Source organism: Polyodon spathula, chromosome 2 (genome assembly GCF_017654505.1).
Source record: "Polyodon spathula isolate WHYD16114869_AA chromosome 2, ASM1765450v1, whole genome shotgun sequence".
Taxonomy (NCBI): Eukaryota; Metazoa; Chordata; class Actinopteri; order Acipenseriformes; family Polyodontidae; genus Polyodon; species Polyodon spathula.
In genome coordinates, this window is record NC_054535.1 from 74497238 (window position 1) to 74520639 (window position 23402).

The 23402-nt window shown below is 40.2% G+C and overlaps 1 protein-coding gene across 1 annotated transcript in view; it reads left to right on the forward strand.

The window, feature by feature from the left end:
• LOC121300507 (PI-PLC X domain-containing protein 3) overlaps window positions 1-23402 on the forward strand; it is a 36042-nt gene that overhangs the window by 5114 nt on the left and 7526 nt on the right. The window contains exon 2 of the mRNA XM_041229078.1: window positions 15771-16479. Coding sequence (XP_041085012.1) covers window positions 15771-16479 — 709 coding nt within the window. The remainder of the gene's footprint in view (window positions 1-15770; window positions 16480-23402) is intronic.

Consider the following 23402-nt stretch of genomic DNA (forward strand, 5'->3'; position numbering starts at 1 on the left):
AATTTGCAAGTTTACAACCGTTCACATTTGCTGGCTGTCTGTTGAATCCTGCCCTTAAATCATAGCTGGATTTTCCATTTGCAGTTATCATGCTATAAAGCACTAGAAGCACAAATTGAATCTGCTTTAATATATCAATCTAATCCTTTTTTTTTTTTTTTTTTTTTTGCATTTGTATTTTAAACAATGTCATTGACCAGTAGTGGAATAAAAGTAAACTACCTGTTTTTAATGTACCATGAAAGGAGCTACAATTAATTAAATAATTTCATAAATATTCCATTTGTAATGTAGAGCCCACGTTTTGAGGTTTTGAAAAAAAGCACATGTGATAACAAATTTTTGTTAAGTGTTTCACTGTCACTGAACACTTAACAAAAAGTCTGAACGATATGCTTAACAACCATAGTGTAATCCCTTGATTGGAGTCAGATACATATACTGTATATCTTGGTAGAGAGCAAAATTAGAATGGTTAGTATATACTGTGTGACCACTAAAAAGAGAGAACACACTGACATTATCAGCATTTCTTTCCAGAGCTCCCCCAGATTCAATTAATACAGTGAAGATAAAGTAAACCTTCTGACAATCTGTAATCGAAATGTAGCCCAGAATAAACTGATTAGATTAGCTTCTGTTCAAATGACATCTCCCACCGAAGCGGCTGCAAGTAAACTTGTTTCTACATCATTTGGGCATCGAGAGCCATTTTAATGGCAATGCATTGTTTCAGTCTTGTAGTGTATTTTTATGTGGTTTATGAGACATTGATATGAGCAGAGTCAATGAGGAAAAGCTTCACCTATATAATTTCACACCAGTATACAATATTGTGCCAGATTCTCAAAACTTTTTACTCCAAATTGGTGTTACACTTCAAATTTTCATAGGAAAGGACCCTGTTTTTAAAACTTGAACGCAAAGCCCGAACATATGCTTTGAAGAGGGAGGGCAGGAGAAAATGAGGGAGGCAAGAGTGTTTAACAGTGTTGCTTTATTTACAATATGCACAAATTAACAAGCGTTCGTTTTACTGCCAGGGGTTTTGGCTGGAGAAGACAGCTACACCCTGTCTCACCAGAATCCTGCACCACTCCAGACATTGAGCAGCACTGTATGAGACTGTAGATCTCACCGTGCGGTCCATTGATTATTGCAATGTTCCGGAAACCACAAGAACAAGGCGGTGTGGTCCAGTAGTTATAATTCCGACCTTGTAACCAAAAGGTCACTGCTTCAAATCCCACCTCTGCCACTGACTGATTCACTGTGTGACCCTGAGCAAGTCACTTCACCTCCTTGTGCACCATCCTGTGGATGAGATGTTAAATCAATGTCCTATTGTATGTGACTCTGCATATAATACACAGTTCAACGCCTACCTTTGTAAAGCACTTTGTAATGGTGGTCCACTATGAAAGGTGCTATATAAAGATGTTATGTATACATTATTCTGTATTTAGTGTACCAGCAGAGCCACTACTGATAGTTACAAATACAACACCTTTGTTACTGCACAAAGATGTACAGCTTGCTTGTTCAAGACCTTGTCAAGAAAATGACTTAATTTTTTTGACTCACAAGTTTGCTGTTCCCATTTTCCTGTTGGGACTGGTGTAACCAGTGTAAGGAATTGCAGGTTTAGGATCTTACTAAAATCTTTGTTCCCAAGACCACACTGAATTGAATAATGCAGTTACTATGGGTATGTTCGCAGATCACTGTGATACAGCCATCTAAAATGTCTAGGCGTTGTTTAAGTTTTGTAGCATGGCAATTGAAAATAACAATACAATAGGGTCCTGAATACAATGACACACAGCAATTGTGTGAAAAGCCAATCCTGGCTGCCACGTCTCCCTCTCATAGTGCTGTACAGGCTTGTATTGGAGAGCACCCAACCTACATTATGAAATAGAGAATTGGTCATTGTACAGCTGTATAGATAAATATCAGATAGATACAATTCTAGGCAGGTTGGCTTCAACACGATCTGAAATTATCCCTTTGCTGTTTTATAGTATCCTGTTTAAAAAAAAAAAAAAAAAAAAAAAAAAAAAAAAAAAAAACCAGCTTGAAAACATGGTTAGAAATCCAAGCCTGATGTTGTGGAATGTGCTTGTTGTTTCAGGTTGGGCCAGTTCCAGATTCCACCAGCTGGTCTGCATATAGCAGCAGGGCTTCTATCATTAATAGAGGTTAATGCTGTCATTATATCCAGATCAGGATATTGACATCCTTGGCTTCCCTTTATAAACTTTGGATGTTATTTAAATCTTTCAGAATCATGCAGTGTAGCTAATTGATGTAGCCAGGATGTATTGATGTGTCCTGTAAGAAATGTTTGCAATATTTGAAATTTCAGGTATCAAGTGTACTATTTCTCTGTTTCCCAAATCATCAGTCTACATATTTACAGCCAGACCAGATTGGTGCACACCACAGGAACAGGCCTACTGCAGTTGTCATGGTGTTGTGCAGCCTGCAATGAAATAAATGTGTACCTTTCAAAACACAAATCCCAGTCAATATATATAACTTTATTTTTTACCTAAAAATAGTATATATGGTAATAAATACCATATGGCTTCTAAATGTAGATAAGGATCTTACCATCTCATCCTACAATCCTATAATTGAAAAATGTGACATTTCAAAAGATTCCGGTAGGCTTTTGCGACATAATTTTGGAGTTTCTTTGATTACATGATTAAATTAAAAATCTAAATTGTGTTCTGTGATGGGTCAGCGATGGTTGGAGTTGAAATAACACAACCTGGAGTCTCATATGCAGTACAGAGCCAACTGTAGCTTTATTTTAAATACACAGGCCTTTTTCTGAATTCACAACACAAGAAACAAAATAAACAAAGACAATATGAACTCCCTTTTTGGAGCACTGAATAGACAGTGGTACTTCGGTTTCCCTGCCTATCGTCAGGGTGGATAAGTACTGACTACACAGTGGGAGTTCAGTTTCCCTGCCTATCGTCAGGGTGGATAAGTACTGACTACACAGTGGGAGTTCAGTTTCCCTGCCTATCGTCAGGGTGGATAAGTCGTTTCCCTGACGGTACCCAAAACCAAAAGGATTGTACTTTAACGAGAAACACACAGTATACATTGATTTTATGTTGTTGATAAATCACCGCGATACACACAGTATACACAGGACAGATGTTTAACTCAGATTCACTGGATTTACAAAGGTCTAACTTGTATTTATTTTTTAGTTTGTTTTTTCCATTCTCGTCTCTCGTCTCTCATCTAATACTGCTCAAAACTCTCCTGCACACCCTCCTCGAGACTAACACACAGTGTCTTTATATACGGTGGATTTAATTAGATAACCAAACAACCAATTACCTAGTAAAACAATGAAAAGAACATTAATTATTCTATTTGACCATGTTTCCGGAGACATCTAGTGGTCAAAATGTGACATAGCAGTGATTAATAATGTTTTACATTTACATATCTTCTTTGAATGGCGTTACCACAGTTCATATCGTTTTTTATAATATTAAGTCTCAATGCTAAAATTCTACATGATGCAAAACTTCTGTCCATATCTGTAGATGCTGATTATATCGCATACCACAATTTTATGTTCAGAAGACAGCTACACCCTGTCTCACCAGAATCCTGCCTTGCAAAAGTATTCAGGCCCTTCCTATGGTGTCCCATTTTGTAAAATTACAAAATGATGCATACACATTTTTTTAAACTTAATGTTTTATTCTAAACTTGAGTGCTCAAATTGAAGACTTCTAAGGGTAAGATAAGTTACAATAAATGTCAGCAAAAACTAAAGAGAAAAAACTGAAATATGTTGATCAACTTTGCACACCGGCTTGGTGCAATTTGTGCCCATTCTTCTTGGCAGATTTGCTCAAGCTCTCTCAAGTTGTTTGGGGATTGCTTATGAACAGCAGTTTTCAAGTCTTTCCACAGATTCTCCACAGATTTTTCACAAAGCCTCACTGGTTTGGCGAGATATCGACAATGGTTCTTAGTCGTGCGTCCAGCACACGCTCGAAAATCTTCATTGTATGGCACAGCAGCCGGATCGGCCTGTAGTTGGAGCAGTCCTTAACATCGCCTTTGCCTTTCCAAATTGGCACTGTGATGCTGGTTTACCACGTTTCTGGGGGTGCCTTTTCCTCGATGATCTTGTTGAAGAGGTCCTCGAGCCATGCTGCTCCTTGTGCTCCAAGGAGCTTCCATACTTCGGCTGGGATGTCGTCCGGGCCAGTTGCTTTTCCACTTTTCATCTTGTTGATGGCAGTGTTTACTTCTGCGATTGTGATGGTGACTACTGGGCCGGAGATGGTATCGGCCGCTGGTAGTGGAGGATGCGGGAATTCCTCGTTGCATATTTTCTCGAAGTAGTCCTTCCAATGCCGGAGGATGTCTTTTGGCTTCTGAAGCATCTGCCCATTTTCATCTTTGATGTTGGTGATGTGTCCTAGGTCTTGTGTGGCGCGGTCTCGTGCGTGGGTGATTTTGTAGATCTTGTTTGCTCCACCAGGCGTATCCAGTTGGTCATAGAGGTCCTGGTAGTGTGCCACCTTTGTAGTCGCCACGGTTAGCTTTGCGGTGGATGTTAGTGTGCGGTATCGTACAAGATCATCTGGGCATTTTTTCTTCTGCCAGGTCTTATAGGCGTCCTTTTTTACCTTGGTTGCATGCTGCACATCGTCATTCCACCACCAGGTCTATTTGTCGATAAAGCGCCGGTTTGGTTTTGTGGTTCCCAGGGTGGTTGCGGCGCATGTCTTGACGCGTTCAGGCAGGTCGTTCCAATCTTCGCAGACTGTTGATCTTGGGTTGGGCACCAATGGTCCTAGTGCTGCCTTCATGACAGCTCGATGTTCTGGTAACTTCCACCATTTGATGCGTTCAATCTTGGTTGGTCGCGCCGGGGTTCGGACTAGGTGGACTTTGGCGTCCAACACCAGTAGTCGATGTTGTGGGGCGATGCTGTCGTACGGGATCACTTTGGTGTCGGTGACCATTTTAAGGTCTCGTCGTCTCGCCATCCAATAGTCGATCCGAGATGTTCGACCACCTCTGTAGTAGGTGATGAGGTGTGATTCTCACTTCTTGAAGAAGGTGTTGGTGATGGCCAGATCCCAGGCTTCCGCGTGCTCTAGGATCCGGGTGCCGCCTTCATTATGGTTGCCGTTTCCTTGTCTGCCATGGTTACGATCAAAATTATCCTTTGCTCGGCCAACATGCCCATTGAGGTCTCCGCCAATGAAAAGAATTTCGCTGTCATCGATGGCTTGGACGTGCATTTCGAGGTCGTGCCAAAATTTCTCTTTCTCCTCGTCAGCCTGCGGTGCATAGCATGACACAACATGCAGTGTGCTGGTTCCCATGCTGATTTTAGTGTACATGAGGCGGTCGGTGATTCGGGTGATCCATTGGCTTACGACCACACCGACACCATTGTGTGCCGTCTTCTTGCCTTGGTAGATCAGCTTATAGCCTTCTCCGATTTCTCTTGATTTTGCGCCGGCCCATTTGGTCTCTTGAACGCAGGTGATGTCCACTTTTCGCTCCTTCAGGGAATTAGCCAGTTCTCAGCTTCGGCCTGTCATTGTTTCGATGTTGATGGTCGCCAGTCGGATCCTTTTTGGCTGTTGTTGATGTTGATGATGATGATGATGATGATGATGATGGTGATGGTGATGGTGATGGACTAGCTTCTTTAACCAGCTGCCGTGTGCATTTTGACGCAACAAGGAATTTTCTTCAGCCGGCTTGTTGCACGGCCTGTTGCTGAAGTCCCTCCTCCTTTCGCAAAAGGGCTTGGGACTGTCTATGACGGAGTTATATATAGCACTCAATTATTATTAGATATTACATCTTAGACGTTCTGTGCTAATTATATCAATAATGATTGCTTCATTCTTCTTTGGCTGCCCCAAAAGTAACAAGCTGTGCTGTAAATGGTTCACTTGGTCCTTCTTTTTGCATTGCCTGTCAGTTCCAGGTTATTGAATGTGAATCACTTAACAAAAAAACTGTAAGGCTTTGGGGAGCTCAAATATTCCCTTTCTTTTTAATGTGTATGTAAATTGCATTGCAAAGGTCTATGTAAACTGTTAACTGTAATTTATAGGGGAGTGTAGCAGGGGGAGATCTGTGTTGACTCTGCTGGCGTGTTCACAGGGCTGCAGGAAGAGGGCGGCAGTCGTCCAACAACCGCCTGTGAGTCATGGCAGTGACACGGGGAGGTGGGAAAGTGGGTGTGTGGACTTTCCCCCTCTCTGAATGGCTGAGAGGCGAGTCTTCCACGGGATTTTCACCATTCGAGCTGTTGTATGGGCAGAGACCCCGGGGCATGCTCGATCTGGTCAGAGACATGTGGGAGGAGCAGAAGGACAATTCGACCAATACCGCCCGGTATGTGTTGGACCTGCGCAAGCGTCTTGAGTCTGTTGGGAAATGGGCGCATGACAATTTGCAGCAGGCACAGCACAGACAGGAGACACAATATAACCGAGGAGCCCGGTTGTGCACATTTCAGCCAGGGGATAAGGTACTTCTCTTATTACTCAGTTCTGAGTCGAAACTCTTGGCTAAGTGGCAAGGACCCTTTGAGGTTACACGCCAGGTTGGGAAGGTGGACTATGAGATCTACCAGCCGGAGCGACTGAGAGAGAAACATATTTATCATATCAACCTCTTAAAGCCTTGGTTGCAACCAGAGGCGTTGTTAGTGGCGCATGCAGATGACGTCACGGACCTGGGACCTGATCTTTCTGTGTTGGCAAGAAAAGGATTTTTTTGTAGGAGTTTCGAATGAACCGGTGGTGTCATTCTGAGGGGAAGGATATGTAGCAGGGGGAGATCTGTGCTGACTCTGCTGGCGTGTTCACAGGGCTGCAGGAAGAGGACGGCAGTCGTCCAACAACCGCCTGCGAGTCATGGCAGTGATACGGGGAGGTGGGAAAGTGGGTGTGTGGACTTTCCCCCTCTCTGAATGGCTGAGAGGCGAGTCTTGGGAGATTGTTAGTTCCGCTGTTTCCTCAGGTCCGCCCACTTAGACACATCGAGAGTGCGGAAGCTCTGATTCAGGACCGGGAATCAGCCGGGAGAAAAATAAAAATAGTTTCACAGCGAGACCATGAGAGCGGGGAACCCTTGGGCAGACCCGGGCGTATTGTAAAAGAGCAGGCTAGTTAGCCGGCAGTGTAGGACGGTGATCCGGGTCACACGGGTAGCCGCGACTGGGATATAGCTGTCAAGTGCAGCACCTTTTTTCTTTGTAGTTTTGTTACTGTATTATTTTTCCTGTTTCGTTGTGCCTTCTGTTTTGAATTATTGTTTCGAAGCACCTGCAAGGGCGCCGGTATTGTGTACCATCGCTTGGTATTCCCGTGGCTCTGTTTACCATCGTTGGTAAGCGGACCACTGACCCACGGCGCCCTGTGGGCGAAAAGAAAAAGAGCACCCTGAAATAAAACTGGGCACTGTGCGGTGTTGCCAAATCCACCTGTCTGTCTCCTGTGTCAGTGAATTACCCACCACCCTTCCACAGGGAGAATGGTGTTTTGCTATGTTACACACAAAACTCAATACAATTACCAATACAGACCCTAGTGGCTAGAGGGCAATAATATATTAAACAGAAATATAAGACAGTAATAAACAACATTTAGTTAGCATGAGTATGTGCTTTTAATGGCTATACAATTCAATTACATAATTAATTGTATACATATTTTGTCATAAAACCAAGCTGAAACTCCACAGATTTCCTTGTTTATAATGTGATTGACTTGAAGCCAATCACATTGTAAACAAGATAATGCTAAGCAGAGGTAGGTAGGTCAAGATAACTTCTGGGTATGTTGTGAACATGAGTAAATCGAGGACAAATGCAGTGCTGTATAATTCATGACCAACTGGAAAGGTTTGGTTTCTTAGTAGAAATGTGTAATTGCATTTAATCTTGCAGATTATTAATAAATGCACTTTTTCTGAATAGTAGGAGGAGACTAGAAAGCTATGAAATGGGATAACATGTTTTCATTGAATTGTAGTGTACATAATGATAGTATACAGTCAAGATTAACAATTGTTTTGCTGGGTAGGAAAGTGGCACTTATTAAACCTTGAGGGGCATGTGGTACAACATGATCAACAGCCACTCATGCTTTCACACCTGCTTTGAATCTCAGTCTCAAGGTCAGGTCAAATGAATTGTGATTCAGCTTGGCCCCCAGTGAATATTAGTCGATATCACAAACACTACCACACCGTTTGGCACAATTAACAGCCTGCTCAAGGGAGGCCCAGGAAATGAATGGAGTTCAGATTAGGATTGAGGGGCACTGAATCTGAGCTGCAAGGGATTTGTCTCAGAATGTAAATTATCTATCCTAAAAATGGCAAAACAGCAGCAGACACACATTTCACAGCATTCACAAGACAGACTTTAGGAAAGGGAGATCGTGTCTAACTAACTTGCTTGATTTTTTTGAGGATGCAACATCGATAATGGATAATTGCAAAGCATATGACATGGTTTATTTAGATTTCCAGAAAGCTTTTGACAAAGTCCCGCACAAAAGATTAATTCTCAAACTGAACACAGTTGGGATTCAAGGAAACACATGTACATGGATTAAGGGTGGTTAACATGTAGAAAACAGAAAGTACTGATTAGAGGAAAAACCTCAGAATGGAGTGTGGTAACCAGTGGTGTACCACAGGGATCAGTATTAGGTCCTCTGCTATTCCTAATCTACATTAATGATTTAGATTCTGGTATAGTAAGCAAACTTGTTAAATTTGCAGACGACACAAAAGTAGGAGGAGTAGCAAACATTGTTGTAGCAGCAAAGGTCATTCAAAATGATCTAGACAAGATTCAGAACTGGGCAGACACATGGCAAATGACATTTAATAGAGAAAAAGTACTGCAAGCAGGAAATAAAAATGTACATTATAAATATCATATGGGAGATACTGAAATTGGAGAAGGAATCTATGAAAAAGACTAACAAGATGGCTCGGATACATTGTGAAAAGTGTTGAATTTAAATCAAGGGAAGTAATGTTAAAACTGTACAATGCACTAGTAAGACCTCATCTTGAATATTGTGTGCAGTTCTGGTCACCTTGCTATAAAAAAGATATTGCTGCTCTAGAAAGAGTGCAAAGAAGAGCAACCAGAATTATTCCAGGCTTAAAAGGCATGTCATATGCAGACAGGCTAAAAGAATTGAATCTGTTCAGTCTTGAACAAAGAAGACTATGTGACGACCTAATTCAAGCATTCAAAATTCTAAAAGGTATTGACAGTGTCGACCCAAGGGACTTTTTCAGCCTGAAAAAAGAAATAAGGACCAGGGGTCACAAATGGAGATTAGACAAAGGGGCATTCAGAACAGAAAATAGGAGGCACTTTTTTACACAGAGAATTGTGAGGGTCTGGAATCAACTCCCCAGTAATGTTATTGAAGCTGACACCCTGGGATCCTTCAAGAAGCTGCTTGATGAGATTCTGGGATCAATAAGCTACTAACAACCAAACGAGCAAGATGGGCCAAATGGCCTCCTCTCATTTGTAAACTTTCTTATGTTCTTATGTTCTTATATTCACTACATTTAAAATAGTATGAACCAATGTTTGAAAATCCTATTACTGGCTTTATGGACATTATTACAGAACTGTCTTTTACTGTGCTGAGAATCGCTTGGTTCTTCACTTGTTTTTTTTTCTTGTTACAGTAACCCAGGAGATGAAAATAAGACCACCATTATATATTATATATATATATATATATATATATATATATATATATATATATATATATATATATATATATATATATATATATATACTCGATATATACGTGGGTACTTTTAAATGGTACTTTTGCACTAGGTCACATTGCATCTAGTCAATCAGAGTGCTTGAACTGAAAAACAGGAAGTAATAAGGTATGGGGGAGAAACAGTACATTTGTTTCTACAGCGTTTTCTTTTTGCCATATCTGCTTATTCCAAAATGAAGAATAAAATACAAGAAATAAAACAAACAACAGATGAAAAGGGGATTGAATGATAATATTACTGGTGTAATGGTAATTGAAAGTATGAAAGTTGATTTCAAATCCTTGTTTTGCAAATTTGCACATTTTTTGTTTTTTAAGGTTCATAATAAATACATTATCCAAAGCCATCTATGGATTTATGGACTATTGCAGTACGGTTGATGGCCCATTACATTGGGCTAACAGAGATATAGAATACCCCAGCTGTGTGTTCATAAGAAGCACCTCCACGGAGTTCAGCAATAAAACACCAGATCAGAGAGGCGAGACTCTAATTTCTTCTCAAAGGCATCTTGCTGCTGTAACTAATTCTTCAATTATCTAGTGAACTGGTTTCTTCAATCTGATCCTGTTATCCAAATGGAGGATCTAATCATACAGCAGCAGGGAGTCAGATTACTTCTCATCGACACAATTTGTATGTCTTGAATGAATAGGGGGAAATGCATTATTGAAATATTAGCATGTGTGTAACAGTTGTAATCAATGTTACTGCAGTCAACGCAGAATTGTTTTTGCTTTGGTCCAGATTCATAATGGGGCTGGGCAATTTCAGTTCATTTACCATCACTTCAAACACTGAAGGTATGAATTCTGAAGTAGTCTGTAAAAAAGTAAGGGGTTGATCTTACTAACCTACAGTGCCAAGAAAAAGTTAGGAACACCTTAGGATTTTTACATATTTCACATATTCCAAGCCTAAAATGTTATTAGATCTTAATCTGAGTCCTAATAATAGATAAAGATAATCTGAATAAACAAATGACACAAAAACATGAAATTGAGCTGATAAAATCAGGGGTTCAATTACTTTTCCACATACCCTGAATCTTAATTACTCATTGCTTGTCTAATTCATCACCATTTTCTTTTAAAAGACATGGAATTGGTTAATACAAACCCTATTGGATTTAAGAAAAGATTGGTTTTGATTCCAAAAGGTTAACAAGGTAAAACTATGAAATTTTCATAATTATCATTGAGGTTCACAAACTTCTTCTCTGTAGTGTATATCCCGTCAATAAACTACCAACAACCTACCCATGGGTACCCAGGATTACCTCTTAAACCAGATGGTGGTTACCACCCAAGAGGGTTGACCAGTGCTGTAGAATCTACCACAGAGCTTACAACAGAGTTTAATTATGGACTTTGACCACACACAACTACCAACAGTGGCAGGAGAATGCCTACAGGTTTGAAGTGAGAGGAAGCTTCGTCTCTGCAGATAAAACTAACAAATTAAATAAACAAACTGAAAAGAATCTGATCATCAAGATACTGTATGCTTTCTGACAGAGCACAATGCGCAGAGGGCTGAGGAATAATGCAGTTACTGGACACCAAGAATTAAGTGATTGCAGAACACATCAGCTTTAGATAACACAAATACATCCCACATAAGGTAAACAGCCACTTCAAGTTACAATTCAGAGTCTGTGACTATAGGAAACATTACCAAGACAGGCATGACTTCAGTAATCTCCACGGTGTATTTTATGTTGGAAGTGAATGAAGTCAAATTAGATTTTCAGCTTACAAATCAGTGAAAAAGATTGTATTTCTCTTGCGATCTGGGAAACACATTCACCTGATATCCTACAAGCACAGTCTATTTGCAGTTTAATGATTGGCAATGTGAGAATTTTGTTTTATTGCACTACAAAATTTGTCAATATTATACATCTTAAAGTTTGATTTTACATTTATTGCAGGAAATAAAATTATGTCATTGCTGAAGCTCTAAACATTCCCCAGGGCAATGTATAAAATATCTATTGGATTATGAGATTGAACATTACAGCTAGACTCATTTTTCTTGGAATGGGATAATGCCATTATACTTTCAGTTTTGAGTTTTGCTATTTGTGGTTTTGTTTTCCTGGCATGGGTCTTACGTGCCTTTGCTAATGTGATTTTTTTTCTGAATCCCTTATTAAAATGTATGTGATGGTGTGGCAGTGCAGAAGCCCTGCTGCTGTAAATAGTGTGTGTGTGTGTGGGGGGGGGGGGGGGGGGGGGGGGGGGGGGGGGTTGGGGGGTTGGCAGGGGTGGGGTTAAATCTGTCCCTGCCAGCAATCACAAGTGTGGCCATTCCCCAATTGGGTAATTGAGTGATAACTGTGGAGTGGCCACATGTATAAAAGGAGGCAGAAATGCTTTGCTTGTGGGAGGGGGGAGTTTGGTGAATGTTTGGCTCTCTTTGTCCATCCATCCATCGCATTTTTTTTTTAGTCAGGAGCTCCAAGAAGCAGCGAGTTGTCAAGTAGTCCTTCCAATCATAAACATCCATAGGAAAATAAACAATAATTAATATTTTAAAGGTGTAACATTATTCATATAAATCTAATTGAATTATACATGCATATATGCAAACAAGATACACCTGTTTTTAATGAAGTCTTGTTTTTTGAAAGGACAGTTGAAGGTCTCAAGAAGTGTCAAGTTGTTGTTTTTTTTCTCAGTGTTGTACATTACTGCTGAATTGTCATCTTTCATAGGAGTTAATTAAAAACTGGAGTAAACATTTTGAAAATGTCGCAATGTTTTGACATCACTCTACATTTGATGCTATCTGTGTCTCAGTTTTGAAGGAGGTGATCTATACTTTTTTGTTTTTTTCAAATGTGGTCCCACAAGTATCAGCAACTGCATCCACATTCAACTGCAGTCAGGACACATAGGGAGCAAGTTGAGCAGTCTTACTGCTTGATTAGATTAATAAGATACAATATTTCTGCAACAGACAATCTAATTTATCTGCTTGCCAACAGCAATACTATTGTCATCAATTATCTGAAGTAACAATTCTGAAGCAAGCAAACAATTAATTATGAATGACAGAAATTATTGATTAATTAAACTTTAACAACAGCACACCAGTACAGTAATCTTGTTTTTATCCAGATATCCATACATGTTCATTTCCATTTATTTAAGAAATAACTGTGTAGTGCTGAAATAATTCAAATGTACGTTTTTCCTTTATAAAAATAAGCTCTCATTTACTGTTAAACACAAATCACAGCTAAAAGTAATGAAAATAGTGTGCTGACTGAAATTAGATATTTATTCTTAAAAATTTAAGATCTCTCCCTTTAAAATCAGGCATGGCTCACAGCAGCCAAATTAATAAATTAAAATGAGTCGTTCATTATGAGCCCTATTCACGAGAAGCTCATGACTAGAGTCGATGATTTGCATATTTTTTCTAATAACAAAGGTTTAGTGAACATGACAATTTGCACTGCAGAATGACCTGCAAACTCAATGGAAAATGTGAAGAAAAGTGTTCGTTCTTGTGTCAATGCTTACAATGGCCTTTAAACCAGTTGCCCCAAGATTCAGCTTCAAACTGCGCATTTTTGTCAAACAGTAAAACATCAAAGGAAAAGTGTGATTGAGGTCTGACGGGCAATTCAGTCTGTTCCCAGCCTATGTGATAACTGCAGGCGCTGTCAAGACTGTGGCTTTGTGGGCAGAGTGTCTGAGGATAGGACTTCAGCTGCGCTCGCACTGTGTGCAACAGGAGCATTGATTGGGAAGACTTGCTGCTGCTTAATGAAAACTCCCTATTCACATTCCTGCAGCCACAATGACACTGAAGTCTTATTTCATGTATTCAGAGGGCACCACAAGAGCCGTTAACTGAGCTAATGGTTTTACAAGTTATCACAACTTTTCAATTTTTCTTCAGTTCATATGTTTCATTGCAATTGTCAGTATAAGGAATAACTGTATCCAGTGTTGATGTTCTTAGTATTTATGTGTGAATGTACAGCTATGGCAAATTTCCAAATCTCACATTTTTCATTTTGTGTCAGTTTTTCGTAAAGCATATAGAAAACTACAAAGCGGTATGTAATTCAATATGTTAGCGTAACATTACTCAACAACTTTCATTCGCTTTTAGAAAGCAACATTTGTTAATTCTATAGGGTGATGAAAAACCTTTAACCATAGCTGTATAGCTTGAGAAAAAGTTGTTGGAAAGTGCTAGTTCATAATAAAAAGGACTCACTTGCGTGTTAATTTTGTGGGATTGGGTGAAATAAGTGTCACATGACATGCTTCATTGGCACGTGAAAGAAAAAAACACACTTTTGTTTTTTAAATGGCTCACATTGCACTCTCTCTATTGAACAACTAAGCACAACTAATATTTCAAATAAAATGATAACTTCACTAAATTGGCTTCCATAATGGTAGATCAAGCAGCTGTTTATGTAGAACCTAATGTTATTGATAGTGCAAGCTGGCAATATAACAGAACATATATTTTAACTAAAATGCTCCCCTTTTTTAAGAGTAATAGACTTCACATTTGTAATACTTTGTCTGATATAGGTAGATTTAAATCGTACGGAAGCATCCTAGTGCCAATTTTTTTTTTTTTTTTTTTTTTAAAGTATCTACATAGGACTTTATATCTCCTAGGAAGGACTTTAAAAAAAAAAAAATGTATTGGTTGACTGGCATATCTATTGGTTTACTACGGCATATCTATTGGTTCGCTGGCACGTGTATGAGAAAGCCCATGCAATATGTGGTTGAGTGATAAACTAGGTAATAGATAACCAGTTAGTCCCTCAACCCCATTATAAAAACCAGCACCTTTCGCTCACTTGAAGTTGGTATTCAGAGTGGAGAATGGGAGAGAGAAGGCGGTAGAACTTTAAAATAGTAAATTGCTACCTGTGCTAGCTTTAAATCAGCATGTTACTTGTTTGTTAACTGTTCTGTGGTTTGTCTGTCTGTTTTGGCCCTGGTGCCGTTTTGTTTTGTGAAAAGTGTTCAGTTTGTTTAAAATCTTTTATATTATTATTAAACGTGCGCTTCCATATCCCAATACTGTGTGTCTCCTTCCTGGTCTGACGTCACCCTCAAGCTATCTTGCCACAGGCTCTCAAATTTGTATTCTCTCTTAGTTCAGACAGTACACCAGAGTGTAACCATTAACCTGTCCCACCAGCCAGTGGTGTAGTTGAGCCGGACTCACATCTCCTGCACAACTGTTTGATTCAGTCCATAGTCTTCTTGATGCTATTGAAAAGAGCATTAGAAACTTCTTTTATTACAAACTACTTCTTTAAGAAGGCTAAAAATGCTGGCGAAGATGACAGCAATGGTGCATTGACTTTGACTCTGGACACAAAGACAAGCGAAGCTGGAGAAAGACACACTGTGGAAATACTTGTAGAAATTAGATAAATGCATTACTTATTGTATGTCTTCCTAGAAGTTCAGTATAAAAATAGTCCCGTATAATAATTATTTTTAAGAAGATCTATATCTTAGTAGCATTCTGGTACCTTCAGATTTAGGATTTATTCACTGCCACGTGTGGATGTAAGACATAACACATTTGTTCTGTGTGGTATTTCTTACTGGTCATAGTTACACTTTGGTGTACCATCTGAACTTTGAAAGAGTACAAGTTTGAGAGTCTGCCATGGCGTAGCTTTACATTTTTAAAGTGTCACCCAGATGTGATGACTGAAACTAAAAATGATTTACAAAGTATTTCTCTAAAAGAAAAAAAAAGGCCAAATCTGGAATAGCTAACATTCAGCTAGTTTATTTATATTGTTCTCTATGGGATTTATGCACCAACATAACTATTCTGTATTGAGCCAAAGGGCTGGGTTTGCATCTTTAGGTAACTAACAGTCTGTCTCTATCTTTCTTTAGGCTCCCATGATTCCTTTAGCTTCTACATAGATGAAGCCTCTCCAGTTGGACCAGAGCAGCCAGAAACTGTCCAGAACTTTGTCTCAGTCTTCGGAACAGTGGCCAAAAAGTTGATGAGGAAATGGTTGGCCACCCAGACCATGAACTTCTCCCACCAGCTGGAAGCTGGGATTCGATTTTTTGACCTGCGCATCTCAACCAAACCCAGAGACCCCGACAACGAGCTCTACTTTGCTCACGGCTTGTTCAGTGCAAAGGTCAACGAAGGTCTGGAGCAGATCAACACCTTTTTGGCCTCCCATTCCAGGGAAGTGGTCTTCTTGGATTTCAACCACTTCTATGGCATGCAGAACTCCCACCACGAGAAACTGGTCCACATGCTCCAGGATATCTTCGGGAACAAGCTCTGTCCAGCCATCTTTGCACAGGAGGTGAGCCTCAAGTACCTGTGGGAAAAAGAGTACCAGGTCCTGGTATTCTATCACAACCCTGCCGCTTTGGAGGTGCCTTTCCTTTGGCCTGGCCAGATGATGCCATCTCCATGGGCCAACACCACCGACCCAGACAAGCTGATCCAGTTCCTGCAGTCCGCTATCACAGAGAGGCGTAGGAAAGGGACTTTCTTTGTGTCACAAGTGGTGCTCACTCCTAAAGCCAGCACAGTCATGAAGGGGGTGGCCAGTGGCCTGAGGGAGACTATTACTGAAAGGTGAGTGAATCTAGCTGTCAGGAATTCAGTTTAAAGGTAGCTTCAAGTCCTGCAGTGCATCCAGTGACAGATAGCAAGGCACTGAATATGCAACAAGCAGAGCATTTGCTACAGCAGTTCGTTCTTTTATATGTTTTGGCTGCCGTGGAATTATGACCACCAGCTGTTTTCTCATTCATATTAATTGAATTGCTGTATTGAACATAAGTAGAAAATCTGCTTTTTGTACTCATGAGTGTTGGGTCGGACATTGTAAAACCCTCTTTTTTTTTTTTAAATGTAGTTTTATAACAAATCTGAAATCTGCTTTGAGGTTTTTAGACATTGATTTATTTTTTATTTCTTTGCTTTTGTAAGCATGATGGAAGAATTGGTCTCAAGAGGTTTTATATGGGTGCAGTGTTAATGTTGTTATCATTTGCAATTATAGTATCATATATATCATATTTATAGTATGCCCTGTATTGCGAGTGAAGATTATCGCTAACAAATGTTGCAAATGGAATCTTACCTCATCTGTGACTTACCTATCAAAACGTCTGTCCTCAAATAGAAGTTCAGTGCAGGCTACAGATGGCTTGCGGTTCAAATTTTGGCCTCTGGAAATGATAAAAGATGGTACTGCACAGCCAACACCCCCTGGAGCACAGAGCTGATCTTTCATTTCACATTCATAACCTGGGATTTTCGAGAAACAAAATAGTGTCCTGGGGATATGGATTGACTGATATTGAATGAGCATACAGCCTTGGGGAGAAACAAATATTTCTGACAGAAGCCTTGGTAAGCTAGGAGTTGCTATGAGAATGGACTTGGGGTATAAAGCACTTGCTGTTTGTTTTATTTTGGGTGGGGGGGGGGGGGGGGGGGGGGGGCGGTATTCCGGCTGGACAGATACTTTTCCAAGAGCACAGTATTCAGCTAATTTAAAGGTCTTCTGTATCTGGTCTTTTCACATATCTTTGATCCATCCATTGCATGTTGCTTGTGCACTCTGGTGCAGAAACTTGTACTTTCAATGTCAGAGATATGCTTGCGCAAGACTTCTGTTATCTGATTTCCACAGTATCTCATACCAACTAAAATATATATGAGGTTTTCTTATTGATGTTCATTAAATCTGTATAGGATTTATTAAACACTCTTAAAATCTAATTTCACTTAATTGTTTTTTTTTTTTTTTTTTTTTTTTTTAATTCATTTGATTTCATAAAAGTGGAGACAATTGTTTTAATCTAATCAAAGTTAAATTAACGTGGAATGAATCAGAATTAAATTAAGGGTGTATTTAGAAAAATAAAATGTATAAATGCTGAAGAAAAAAACATTCAGTCAGACTCTGCTTGTCATTAGATGATTTTAGCTTCAAATATTTGGAAATCGAGTTATTGTGTTGTTGTTTTCTTCACACAGGTCCATTCTAATTGTAAATATTTTATAAACTTCCCTCAGAAACCCATTATAGCCTTCTTAGGTTCCTTTTGTAATATCAGGTCACATATAACATGCATGTCCGTCTTGCTGTTGGCACAATCATGTTGCCATTTTACCAGCCTAGTTTTGCTGCAAAATCTGTTTAACTGCATCTTAACTGCCAAACATGTCATTTCAGCAGCCCGTGCGTTACAGACACGTTTCTTTCAGCACTACCCCCCTTGAAATGTCATTGAAGACAACTGCCTGGGATAGGATGGATTTGTCACATACATTCTACAAATCCTAATCTCTTTCACGGAGGGGTCTAGTTGTGTATTTCTTGATAGCATGAAGGAGAAGCTCAACATTCATACAATTTTTACCATCTAGTTTCTGTAATTGTGGTTGTGATGAGACCCATTACAGTACCTCAGCACTTGTTGATGTAATTCGTGAGTACTGGTGCCACATGTCTGTAGTATGTAGAGCACATAAGAACATCACAGTACAGGTTACTGGCTGTTGGGTGAGAGGGAACAAGATCCATGTCCACCCACTGGTGCTAAATTAGCTGGGGTAATGATATTATGAGTCAGTTTTCAGTGGGTTGCTGTCAAATACCTGTCAATGTGTTTGCCTTTCCATTGCTCTAACCTGCAGGAATAGGCTTGACTAGCACAGAGAAGGGAATTCATGTCAAAGGAAACCAATAGAAAACTGAGGTGGATTGTATAATAACATGATATGAAGTCCATGCCGGTACATATGCCACTAGAAACACTATCCCAGGCTATTTTAATTACAATACTCATATAGTGTTACTTTGCAAACTTTCAAAGTTTGAATCTAAAATCTCTCTCTCTCAGTGCATGCTGGGAGTCTGTGGTGAGTGAGTGTAAGCAGGAGTGTTTGAGTTTGTGTATGGTTTTGCTGTGCATGAAATGTTTATTGTTGTTTATTAGTTGTTTATTTAGTTGTTTTGTTTTCGGGCCATATGATTCTTTGACTAGGATAAATGGGTTTAAGATTGTGTCACAGGAGCAGGTGTCAGTAGAAGACTGTGCTTTGGCTGTAGGAAAGGAGGTAGGTTACGAGAATATTATCTCTGCCTCGAGAATGAACAAGAGTATTGTGATGTTTTTAAAGACTGAAGCTCTTGTTAATGATACTGTGGAGACAGGGGTTACTGTGAAAGGCAGTTTTCTGCCCGTGCTTCCCCTTGCCTCTCTGGTCGTTAAAGTAACCGTTTCAAATGTGCCTTCTTTTTTAAAAAATGAACTACTGATTAATGAACTAAGCTGACATAGTAAAATCGTGTCGGCAGTACGTAAGGTCCCACTTGGCTCCAGCACTCCGGAGTTAAAGCATGTCATGTCATTCTGTAGACAGGTTTTTATGATTCTAAATGATTTAGAAAATGATTTAAACCTTGCAATGAAGTATAAAATTGAAGGCATCGACTATGTGGTTTTTGCTTCTTTGGATTATATGCGCTGCATTAATAGCGGCGCGCAGGGACATATAAGGAGGAATTGCATGAAGGGGGAGACTGGAGCTCGCAGCAGAGAGGAGGGTGGGGCGGCAGGGCAAGAGACAGGATCGGGGAGCACAGAGGATGTTCACCGTGAGGAAGGTGAAGGAAATGTGGTGAATAATGTTGACTCGGCTGAGGGTACATCTGGGTTGCAAGGTGCTCCTGCTGTTAACAGTGGGGCAAACCTGGCGAAAAAGTTAGTTGTTAGTGAAAGAGTGGGGGAGAATGCAGTGAAAACCCCCACTGTAAACGTACCAGTCAGCAATATGATGAATGTAGATGAAGACCAGGAGGGGTTCAAAACACCAAAAACTAGGAAAAAGAAAAGAACGTTAAAATCATCTGAAAGTATGACAGTGCAAAAGAAAAAAACACTGATCGACATAGATCAGCAAAGAGCTAAGCTGAATGGGGCTGCAGTGGATCTCTGCACTGTTGTCGCAGGTTCCTGCCCAGGCAGAAGAGTCTGCCTGTATTGAAGCACAGTCTCCTCGGCCGGAGAGCTTGCAGGTCTCTCGCAAGGACTCTCTGTTGAGCTCCGCAGCTGGTGAGACAGACTCTGACAGTGCAGGGGAAGGGGAGTTTACTGATGATTCACAAATTGATAATAGCAGAGTTTATAGTGCCCAAAGCATAAAAGCTTTTTTTTTTTAACTGAAACCAAAGGTAAAAGAAAAATTGTCACTGAGGATTTTTTTTCCTGACTTGAAGCAGTTTGAATCGATGGGCAGGCTGATATTACAGAATGCCGAGTTAGCTGGGTTTAGTGAAGCTGAATGTTACAGATTAAAGAAATGGTTGAGCACTGTATGCAGTGTTTTAAAATAAGTACCAGGTTGGGTTTTTTAAAATTCCCCTCTTTCATTGTTGCATTGTTGTCGTTTACTGTGTTTTTTTCTTGTTTCTCTTTCCACTTCTGCTTTCATGAACTCTTTAAAAATAGGCAGCCTCAATGTAAATGGCATTTGTGTTTTAAATAAAAGAGCAGCTGTCTAAGTTTACTGAACAGAAAAAAATTAACTGTAAGTTTCTTACATGAGACTCATTCTGATATTTCTAATGAAATTGAATGGAGGAAAGAATGGAAAGGAGAGATTTGTTTTAGTCATGGGTTTAAATTAAACTAAATACTTTTATTAACATATATGCTCCTAATAATGCTCAGGACAGGAGTGATATGTTTACTGTTCTTAATAAAATGCTGGCAGGCTGAGGGACACAAGAGATTGTGATTATTGGGGGTGGTTGGAATTGCACTGTGGATTATAAAGTAGATAAGAACAATTTTGAGCCCAGTCCACAGTCAGCAAAACAGCTTCTTCACATTATTGAATCATACAATTTGGTTGATGTCTAGAGGAATGCAAGTGGTACTGCTAGACAGTATACCTGGTTAAAACCTGGCCCTAATCTAATTTCAATGGTCAGGCTGGATAGATTTTATACTTCCAGACATCACTTAAATTTGATTAAAGGCTGTTTTATCTCCCCCAGTGGCCTGTCTGACCATTGTCTCATTACATTGTCCTTATTCCTTCCTTCTGTAAAAATGCATAGTGCTTATTGGCACTTTAATAATAGATTATTACAGGGTGGGTATTCTGGACTGAGTAGAGTAAAAGAAAATCATGTTTTAAATCCCTGAGGCAGTGGTGGGACATAGGCAAGATCCAAATAAAAATCTTTTGTCAGCAGTACACTGAGAATGTTACAGGCAGCTTGAATGACTCTATGGAGAAGCTGGAGGTGGAGATTCTGGGGCTTTATAAAGACCTGGAATCTCAATCAAATAGCAGGCTGTTAGGAGGCCTGAAATATAAAAAACAGTAACTGGTTGACCTACTGGACATGAAGGTACAAGGAGCATTGGTCTGCGTCCGGTTTGACAGAGGCGGGCAAGCCAACAAAGTTCTTATTGGGTTGGAGAAGAAAGCGGCGAAGAGTAGGGCGACTTTCACTGTTTGAAAACTCAGGGGCTGGAGGACCCAGTGGAGATCTGTAGGTTTGCTGCAAGTTTTTATAAAAGCTTATTCGCAGTGGTAGCTGAGAGAAACGCACAAGAGATCCAGCTGTTCCTGCATGATCTCCCACTAATTCCACAAGAGGAGGCAAAAGACCTGGAACCCCTGCTTACATATAAAGAGCTCACTGATGCAATGCAGCAAATAAAAAACGGTAGAACACCAGGTATAAATGGGATCACCGTGGAGTTTTACAGAGAGTTCTGGGTGTGGGAGCTGTACACGGTGCTGCTGGAGAGCATCAGGAGGGGTTGCTGCCTCTAACCTGTTGGCAGGCACTGATCACCCTGCTCCCCAAGAAATAAGAACTGAGCTACTTGAGGAACTGGAGACCAGTGTCCATCCTCTGTCTTGATTATAAGATCCTGTCGAAAGCCCTGGCGAACCGTTTGAAGAAAATCATGGAGTCGGCGGTCCAGTCAGATCAAACTTATTGTGTTCCTGGTAGGTCAATTTTTAACAATATTTACTTAATTTGAGATCTTTTGGCAGCCCCCAAGCTTTTTGGCTTTAAATTCAGTCTGATTTCCTTGGATCAGGAGAAAGCTTTTGACCGGGTCGATCACCAGTATTTACTTAAGGTGTTAGAGGCCTTAGGAGTCGGCCCGCGCTTCAAAGAGTTTGTTCGGTTGTTGTACTGTCGCGTTTTCAGTGTACTGAAGATTAATGGTGGTCTGAGTGAACCCATTCCAGTATAGAGAGGTATCAGGCAGGATTGCCCCCTGTCTGGTATGCTCTACTCCCTTTCAATTGAACCCCTCCTGCATAGGATTAGGAGGTTGTTGTCTGGCATCCCGATCCCCGCCAACCCTTCCCAGGCTGTCAAGGTCTCTGCCTATGCAGATGACCAGACAATGTTTGTGTCCAGAAGGCAAGATGTGGAGATTCTGTGTGACTGTCAATGTCAGTTTGAGAATGTCTCCTCTGCTAAGATTAACTGGAATAAAAGTAGTGCCCATTTGGTGGGATCTTGGGGTGATGCTCGTCCCCCTGACCTCCCGGTAGGGCTACAGTGGAACCACTCGGGTCCTAAGATCCTGGGGGTCTTCCTGGGTGAGGAGAGGGATATCCAAAGAAAATGGGAGGGAAAGATAGAGAAGGTGAGGGGTAACTTACAAGCCTGGCACTGGCTCCTACCACAGTTGTCATTCAGAGGAAAAGTTCTAGTAATTAACCTGTTAAACCCCCAGCCTCCCACAGGCAATTTCCGCCTGGAGGGCTATGGCCTTAAATAAATCACATTATCTTCCAAAGTATAGACAGCACAGGCATGGTTCAGGGCTTGAATTCAAAGTAACCCCTGGCCATTAGGACTAAAACTTAGATTTGATGCAAGTATCACACTGGAAGGAGATATACAGAAAAAAAACATAAAAAAGAAGAAACGCTTTTCATTTGTTTATATTCTATCGTCATTTTTTCACCGTATAGCACAGGAAAAGAGCCAGATTTTTTTCCAGTGCTTCCCCAACATGTTTACTACACTTTCTTGAGCAAGATCTAAAAGGGAGGTTACCTTCTGGCACCTCACATGCCATACATTGCCACATTAATTAGATTTTGTAATCCTCTTTTTTACTTATTTGTCCAATATTTCATTCAAAAGGTGGCCTTTTTGGAGCGCTTTGGGGTGCCCGAAATGTATCCATGATGAGTATGCATGACAAATACTCTCAGTTCATATGCCACAACTGTCAGGCACATTGCTCTCACATAACTGTGTGTTTGTGCAGGAGAATGTTGCTACTGAGATTTTTTTGTAGCTCTGAATTTTCAGTACCTGACTGTATTTTTGTTACTCACTTGCTTGAAAGTATGTAAATGTCAAGAATCAAAATAATGAGATTTTTTTTTTTCAAAATAAAGTGGTTACACTCATTCAAGCACTGCTGACAGGTGAACATGTGTTGATTATTGGATAAAGGTGTCTGCTAAATGTCTATAATAATAAT